This window comes from Daucus carota, chromosome 5 (genome assembly GCF_001625215.2).
Source record: "Daucus carota subsp. sativus chromosome 5, DH1 v3.0, whole genome shotgun sequence".
Lineage (NCBI taxonomy): Eukaryota > Viridiplantae > Streptophyta > Magnoliopsida > Apiales > Apiaceae > Daucus > Daucus carota.
In genome coordinates, this window is record NC_030385.2 from 37,716,903 (window position 1) to 37,726,482 (window position 9,580).

The following is a 9,580-nucleotide window of genomic DNA, read 5'->3' on the forward strand; positions in this document are numbered from 1 at the left end:
CATCCTGCGGTTAAGATTAGAAGTTGAGAAACATTTTTTGTTTAATTTTTGAAACACAAAAAACTGCACATTTTTTGTTCAGCGCGTGTCATACCCGTCTTCAGCGGTGGGAGACTAATCCCGCATTCCATTCCAGTGTGATCAGTTTCATCCCGCATACCACTCCACTGAAATATCGATTAGAAGCACTGTAGGATTCGCATCAACATGTCCTGCGGTTTTTTGAATTGCTGTATACTTAAGGAAGAAAAGTTTCATCGGAGAGAGACCCACAATCGACGATGAGTTCAGGTATGTAACCGCCTAATTGATCTAATTTTGGGGTCTATTTCCATTGCATGCAATGTTTAGGGTTTAAATGAGTTTCTAATTGAGGGATTTTGGTACTGATACTGTAATGCATGTCCTACTGTAATTGAGGTGTTGTATCGATCCTCGGTTGTGCCGTGTAGATGAAATTAGTGTCTAATTATTTTGTTTTACGTTGTTTGGTATTGGTTTTTATAATGGGGAGTTGGTTTCTCACTTTAATGTGGTTCGGAAATATAACTGGATTTGTACTGCTATGGGATCAATTTGCTAATATCTTACCTTTTTTGTTCTGCATAACATGTTGTTTAGAATATTATAGTGTGTTAAATGTGTGTGGGTAAAATTAGTGTTAAAAATTGAGTGTAGTACATAATTTGTTCTCAACCTAGGTGAGCCATATTGTGCTGTAGGCCTTAAAATTGGGTTTTATGTTCCCAGTTGCAAGATGTGTGTAGAATTTGTGGGTATTTCGCGTGCCTTTGTGTCCTGCTATAAGAGTCGAGTGTGAGACCAGTCCATTTGACTTGCTCTTTGCAGAACAAGAAAACTATTCTGTGTGTCAGACATATTTGATTTCGTTGGGCGTATAAGACTTGTCTGTGTAGTAATTGTGGGTAATATTAATGTTTTTGGGTCATGCTATAAGTGTTGAGGATGAGTTAAGTAAATTGTACTTGATCTGTGCAGAACAAGGAAACCGTAATGTGCTTTCATAGTGCGTCAAATTATTTTCTTGTGGTCTTGAAGTTCTGCTAAAGGTGTTGGCTTGCATAACACATTGTTTAGTTGCATGACATTGAAGTTGCAATGAAATTATGAATCATGTTCCCTTTTATGTCGCATAATGAAACTAAGAAATTTATTTTGTAGGACGAAGGAGAAGAGGTCCTCAGTTTCAGCATCTGAATGATTCATGTATTTGTAGTCGACATCATGTACAATGTTTTCAAAGGCATTGTTCCTCAACTTTCCACTAGTCCAGCGAACTTCTCCTCTAAATCTGACAACCAAGCTGCTTCCCTTGGGATCCCATTCAAGAGTAAAAGCTCCAACTGACGGATCATTCTCATTCAACCAAGATGTCATCGACCAGACGCTGCCAGTCTTATGATTAACTCCAAGTTTCATTCCCGATAAAAGGGTATCACTCGGATAATCAAAAGTTTGCCATAATGTCACACCCCCTTCAATTAGTACAAAATTCCCCGTATCCAACAGCCTCACGGTTCTATTAAAACCCTTTGAACTATTATATAAAACTACATTGACAGAAGAGTCAGAGCTGAGCATAAGATAGCCTGATCCTGATTCTATCGAGAGCACTGAGGTTAAATTTATTGGTGTGTTTCTATTACCAACCCATAATGATTTGGGATCGAACTGCACATACGACAAAAAACATAGTTAAAGAGAAGTGCTAAACAATAGAGCAAATAAGTTACATCAAACACGTAAACAAAAAGTAACAAAACAAAAACAATGTTACTGGTGGCATCCATCAACACACGCGCAAAGCCAAAGAAAACATATAAAAATGATTCTGCACTCCAAAAACATTCGGAACAGACTATCCTATACACCCACTGGACTAAAATATGAGTTCATAATATTTGTTTAGAATAGCATGACTCGCAAAAAATAGAGATGGGAACGATATGAATACCGTGCACTATTCTTACTACCCAACACAAAAGCCATACATTTTTAACTCATACTACAATTGCTAGCACTACACAATCCAAACACCTAGAAATACATACTACATAATAATGATAGATAGCATGCAGGACAAAATCGAGAACTGAACTCCTAGAAAAATGGTTTAGTTGTAACTGCCTTGATTGATGCTTGATCACGTACATGCCTGAGGACAAAAAAGAAACGCGCGTGATATATAGAAAATATTGTTTAAACTTTAGTTTTAATAAAACTGATCTAATATAATGACAGCCGTTGGATGCAGTTTGAATGGAGGGCCTAGATTAGGATTCCAAGGACTCCAATATAACATGGATCCCAAATAACTTTTCTCTCTCTCTCTCTCTCTCTCTCTCTCTCTATATATATATATATATATATATATATATATATATATATATATATATATGGGTAGCACTCCATAGCATACCCTCTTATATGGAGTTACGTAGCACACCATTATAAATATACACATAATATATATTCTATTATATTTTTTATGAAATATAATTGCAAATTTTGGTTATTGAACCGAAAACGAAGATTACAATTTTTTTATTCCAAAGATCATCTAAAATTATGCAATATCTCAACATGATTCTATAACAGAATAATAATCATCCAGAATTATTCTGTTGTAGAATCAGTTTCGAAAATATACTTTTTTTCATCAAATTTTAAGTTTTAAATTACTTAAAATAGATATATTTTATAGTATTCTATATTAGAATCACGTTTTATATGTATTTTATAACAGAATTTATAATAAAATTGATGATTTATAGTGGCGCACTATGTAACTCCATATAAGGAGTCCCTCTCTTGAATGTTAGCCTATATATATATATATATATATATATATATATATATATATATATATATATATATATATATATATATATAAGAATTCTAAAGATAATATAATTCTTTTTTTTTATCAGATTTTAAAGGTAATACTCTAGAATCTATTAAAAGGATTCTAACAAAAATAATACGATTCCTTTTGCAAGACGGATCCATCTTAGTCGTTTCGGAGAAAACTGAATAACGTGATTATATAAATTCTTTGGACAAGAAAAGATAAAACAAGCAGTTAATTAACCACAATATATGATGCTGGCCAGAGGTGGGAAAGTGGTCTAAAAATAATTATAGACAAGTACAGTTTAGAAAAATTAAATTCTTATTTTCAAAAGTTATAAAATTTATATTCTTATTTGATTAATTTTTTTCAAATTATATATCTAAAAAATATAAAGGAGGATGCAGTACGGTGATGTGGCGTCTCTGGAAACTCTCCGTTTAATTTTTCTAATTCTTTAAGAAAAAATAGGTAAAGTAGCTAAAAAATAGTAATCGTAAAAGAGATATAATTTTAAGTAGTTAAGAAGTAGGAATCTTAACGCGTCTCTAGAAACTCTCTGGTTAATTATTCTATTTTTTCTAATTTTTTAAAGAGAAAATAGGTAAAGTAGCTAAAAAATAGTAATTGTAAAAGAGATATAATTCTAAGTAGTTAAAAAATAAGAATCGTAACAAAAATATAATAGCTAAAATTTGTGAAATTCTAAGTAGTTAACAAATAGGAACCTTAAATTAAAAAATAGGAATCTTAAGAAAAATATAATAGCTAAAATTTATGAAATGGATATATTTATCCAATTATGATTATAATTTTATCATAACGTAAATGATTCTTGAGAGGACACGCGGGAGGTTACGTAGAGTCTCTAGAAACTTTCCGTTAAAATTGATAATTTTTTGAAAGAAAATAGGTAAAGTAGCTAAAAAATAGTAATCATAAAAGAGATACAATTCTAAGTAGTTAAGAAATAAAAATTTTAACAAATATATAATAGCTAAAATCTATGAAATTCTAAGTAGTGAAGAAATAGGAATCTTAAAGAAAAATAAAATAGCTAAAATCTATGAAATTGGATATATTTATCCAATTATAATTATAATTTTATCATAATGTAAATGATTCTTGATTAGTATTGTATTTGAGGGGAGGGCGGCCCAAATTAATTTTTATCGAAATAATAATAAATTTTCTATTAGTATTATGTTTGACGGGAAAGTGGCTAAAATAAATTTTTTATCTAAGTTATAATATATTTTTTTTATTAAAATGTGGCTACAACTTAAAATAATTTTTATCCAATTATAATCTTTAACTTTATTATAATTATAATAATTTTTATTAGTATTCTGTTTGACGGTAGGGTGACTCAAACTAATATCTATATTATATTGTTTTGTGCGGCTCAAACTAATTTTTATCTATATTATTATATTTAATTTTATCATAATTATAATAATTATTGATTAATATTGTCTTTGATAGGTAGGCGGGTCAAACAATTTTTTTTATTAGTATTGTGTTTGACAGGTGAGCCACTTAAACAAATTTTTATATTAATTATAATATTTTTTTATTAATGATATGTTTAACGGGAACACGACTCAAAATATCTTTTATGCCATTATAATATTATTTCATATCAAAATTTATAAAAAAAGATTCTTTATTAGTATTGTGTTTGAGGGGAGGGCGATCCAAATTAATTTTTATCTAAATAATAATAAATTTTCTATTAGTATTATGTTTGACAGGAAAGTAGCTAAAACAATTTTTTGTCTAAATTTATAAAAAATTTCATAACACCGCCGCGAAGCGCGGCTTTATTCACTAGTATACTTATATAATCATAGGGGCGTGTAGGTGGCGCCTCTCGCATCGCTCTATTCTATTTTTCTAAATTTTTTGGAATTTTTTGATGAAAAATATCAAAAATTAGAACTACCATTTTTAATTTCGGGTATATTAGAAGCAAGTTTCAGAATCTGATTTTGCTTCAGATTATTTATGGAATAAATTAGCTTGAAAGTTTTAATCTGATTTTGTTTCAAATTATTTAATTATGGGAAAGACAGATTATTTATGGAATATAGTAGCTTGAAAGTATTAATATGATTGTGTTCAGATTATTTAATTATGGGAAAAAGTAGCACACAAGTCACTCTGCACCTATAAATACCCGTATTGATTGTACTTTGTAGGGTTTTGGATCATCTAAACACAATCGCCTCTCTCTCAATACCACAAACCAACCTCTCTCTGGTGATAGTTCTCTTACTAGATTTTTAAAGGAGAAGCGAGGGTGTGTAGGTGGCGCCTCTCACATCGCTCCGTTCTATTATTCTAATTTTCTGGAATTTTTAGAAGAAAATTATCAAAAATTAGAACTACCTTTTTTAGTTTCGGGTATATTACAAGCAAGTTTCAAAATCTGATTTTGTTTCAAATTATTTATGAAATATAGTAGTTTGAAATTTTTAATCTGATTTTGTTTCAGATTATTTAATTATGGGAAAGAGTGGCACACAAGTCTCTCTGCACTTATAAATACCCCTATAGATTGTAGTGTTTTGGATCATCTAAACACAACCTCCTATCTCTCAATACCACAACCCTACCTATCTCTGGTGATAGTTCTCTTGCTCGATTTCTAACTCGTAGGTGCCGTTCTTCTCCAACGATAAGTGAAGGCTGTTTATACAGTATTGAAAAAATAAAAGTTGTTGCAAGCAAAGGTAGTTATAGACCGTGATATTGGAGTCGACAAATCCAAACACGGGAAAAGAATATTGTCTTGACATGATATTGATGGTTGATATCAACAAAATTCACTATCAGTGATGTATGTTTGTTGGTTTTTCTTTTTATAATATTTGTTTTGTTCATCGAACATGTTTGTTGTTGTTAATTTTTATATGATTTACTTTGTATATAGGATAAAATTATTCATGAATTATCTGTTTGCTCCGTTCAAGCAACTTTTAAGAGGGTAGTTATAGACCGCTATCTCACAGATTTAAGTTAAATGTTTTTGTTCACAATCAATCCAAAAAAATTGGAGGAAGGCGACAATGTAAAAACATGATTACTTTTTTAAAAAAACAAATAAAATTAAGATTCGTCATACTTTAAATTGTTAGTTACGTGTATAAATTTATTTTCATTTTTTCACCATGAATATAAATTCGTCATTATGTATATAAATTTTGTTTCAGATTATTTAGTTATGGGAAAGACAAATTATTTATGGAATATAGTAGCTTGAAAATTTTAATCTGATTTTATTTCAGATTATTTAATTATGGGAAAGAGTAGCGCAAAAGTCTCTCTGCACCTATAAATACACGTGTATATTGTAGGGTTTTGGATCATCTAAACACAACCTTCTTTCTCTCAATACCACAAACCTATCTCTCTCTGGTGATAGTTCTCTTGCTCAATTTTTAAACGAGAAGCGAGGGGCATGTAGGTGGCGCCTCTCACATCGCTCCATTCTATTTTTCTAATTTTCTGGAATTTTCGGAATAAAAATATCAAAAATTAGAACTACCTTTTTTAGTTTCGGATATATTAGAAGCAAATTTCAAAATCTGATTTTGTTTCAAATTATTTATAGAATATAGTAGCTTGAAAGTTTTAATCTGATTTTGTTTCGGATTATTTAATTATGGGAAAGAGTAGCACACAAGTCTCTCTGCACCTATAAATACCCCTATAGATGGTAGGGTTTTGAATCATTTAAACACAACCTCCTGTCTCTCAATACCACAACCCTACCTCTCTCTCTCTCTGGTGATAGTTCTCTTGCTCGATTTCTAACTCGGAGGTGCCGTTCTTCTGCAACGATAGGTGAAGGCTATTTATACAGTATTTAAAAAATAAAGGTTGTTGCAAGCAAAGATAGTTATAAACCGCTATATTGGAGTCGACAAATCCAAACACAGGAAAAGAATATAGTCTTGACATAATATTGATGGTTGATATCAATAAATTAACTATTAGTGACGTATGTTTGTTGGTTATTCTTTTATAATATTTGGTTTGTTCGTCAGACATGTTATTTGTTGTTAATTTTTCTATAATTTACTTTGTATACAGGAAAAAATTATTCATGCATTATCTGTTTGCTCCGTTCAAGCAACTTTTAAGAAAAAGTTGTTTATACAGTATTAAAAAAATAAAGGTTGTTACAAGTAAGAGTAGTTATAGACCGCTATCTCATAGATTTAAATTAGATGTTTTTTTGCAAAATTAATCCGAAAAAATTGGAAGAAGGTGACAATGTAAGAACATGATTACTTTTCAAAAAAAAAAACAAATAAAATTAACATTCGTCATGCTTTAAATTGTTAATTACGTGTATAAATTTATTTTCATTTTTTCACCATGAATTATAGTCCAATTTTGCAATTTTATATATTAGTATTGGTATTACATCAAGATTGTTATAATATAAATTTATTTGATCCTACAAATATTAATTTTAAAACATTAATATACTTTAATAAACTTCCACAAAATTATTCTATTCTACAAATATTAATATTGAATCATTAATATAATTTTTATAATTTTTATAGGCCGCCGCAACTCGCGACTTCTCAACTAGTTTTCATTAAGATGAGGTCGGAAAATAAATTAGACCATATTAACATTAGATTTTTTTATCTTTATTTAACATATTATGTATATTTACGGGTATTGCATCATTAAATATTAATTATTTGCAATACAACTTTAAAAATCTTATCTTACAAACACTTTTACATTTATTTTTGAATATTACCAATATGATGTACATGATGTGAACGTTTGATTGATGTCGATATTATTTTTTAACATAATAAGTCAAAATAACATATATGTAGTACCTTAGAGAGATACGAATGGATCGTATCTGAATTATTATTTTTAAATAATGATGGTCTAAATTTAAGAGTAATATTAGAAGAATTGACTACATAAAAGAACTGTTATCTTTTTAGTCCCAAAAAAATGTTAAATTATTTTTATATTTTCAAACACATTTTAAAAAAAAGTTTTAAAAAACGTAAAAATAATCGAATCAGATTTTTACATCGGATTTTTATCATATTGAGTCGTATTTTATACAAAATATAGAATATATTAAAACCTTAAATTTGGTGACCCTACCGGATTTTAACCGGATTGAACTTTTTTCGGACAAGAATGAATTATATTTTTGGATCTAGATTTTTGTGCATATCTGAATCTACGCGGTTGTATTAGCAACAAAGTTATCGTTTTGCGAATGAGAATTGAATTTAATAAAAAAAGTTTTATAAATTGTGAAAAATATTTAAATAGAAAGGAACCTGATTTTATATAATTATACATTAAAAAAATTAGATAATGTTGGTATTCTCTGGCATTTTACTTTAAAAATATTTTTATTTATGATTTTTTGAAACATCTCATTTGTTTCCATTTCTGAAAAAATAAAACAATTTTCTTATTATTCGAACTTGGCCATTTCAAAATCAGAGCTCATTGTAAAATAATTTTTATAAAAAATACTAAAACTAAAAGTATTACATAACTGTTGTGCATGTATATAAAGTAAGTCTAAGAAAATCACATCAATTTGTTGTGATAATATAATACAAACAAAATATACGATCGTCCTTATATGTTGAAACAAATCATTTTCTGAACTTATATTTATTTTTTAATTTATATAATTACAAGTTTACAATCTATGACATATGTATTTTAAATATTGTGTTTTGACGCGGCTATTAAATCCGCTTTTTATAACCTCAAGTTCTTCGAATGATACACTTTAAAATTGTTGTCAAATGTGTATTCTGTTGCTGTCTACTGAGCTACACTGCATTGGTCAAGATCAGATCATATACGCCCTCATGAATGTCGATGCTCGAATGGTTAAACCAGCTGAAAGAGGAATAAATATATATTATATTTTATGATGTTTGTAACTATATTGAAAATTGATAATGTGTGTATATCTCCGTGTGTGTGTGAGTGTGTTCAAATACATATATGTACAAGAGATAAAAAGACAATCACCTGAGCACGTAACTGAGACGTAGATTCTTGAAGCACATTCTTCATTGTTTACTGCAAAAGTTGTATAAATTAAAATTAAAAAACTGGACATATGATTGTATGGTAAAAATTTAAAGATCAAGTTAAAAATATTACAAATATTAATTAAAACATGTATTTTAAGTATAAAAAATCATATTAAATTGAATTCATTATTGTATACCGTGATAGTTATGAATATATGCAAATGAATTAAAGTTTCCTATCACGATCTCAAGGCAAGTCACAGCAGGGTCAAAATTTAGTACGATTTTTGAAATTCAATCTATAAAAATAGACCCAAAATATGAATATAGAACCAATAATTGAGATAAATATACTCAAAACAACTTGTATGAATCGAAATGTCAAGAAACTCAATTGAAAGTAAAATCTTTCATATTGATAAGTTAAAAATTTTAACATATATATACACACACACATATAGACACACACATGTGTGTGTCTCATTACTCGTATATTTGCATGTGTATACTATTGTTTAAATATTCAACTTAAAAGATGCTTACCATTAAAGATCGAGATCCCCAAAATTATGCCGGAGACAATCAGGATATATTGACAAATCGATAAAAGATAGTAGAACTGACACTCTGATTTTATTTGAGATCGTACTAA

The 9,580-nt window shown here is 28.9% G+C and overlaps 1 protein-coding gene across 1 annotated transcript; it reads right to left on the reverse strand.

The window, feature by feature from the left end:
- Positions 1–1,125: 1,125 nt before the first annotated feature.
- Positions 1,126–8,968, reverse strand: LOC108221717 (G-type lectin S-receptor-like serine/threonine-protein kinase CES101). The gene is made up of 2 exons (XM_017395577.2): positions 8,924–8,968; positions 1,126–1,692 (listed from the first exon to the last, which is right to left on the reverse strand). Exons 1-2 carry the CDS (start codon positions 8,966–8,968, stop codon positions 1,126–1,128), a joined length of 612 nt encoding a protein of 203 aa, XP_017251066.2.
- Positions 8,969–9,580: the final 612 nt, after the last annotated feature.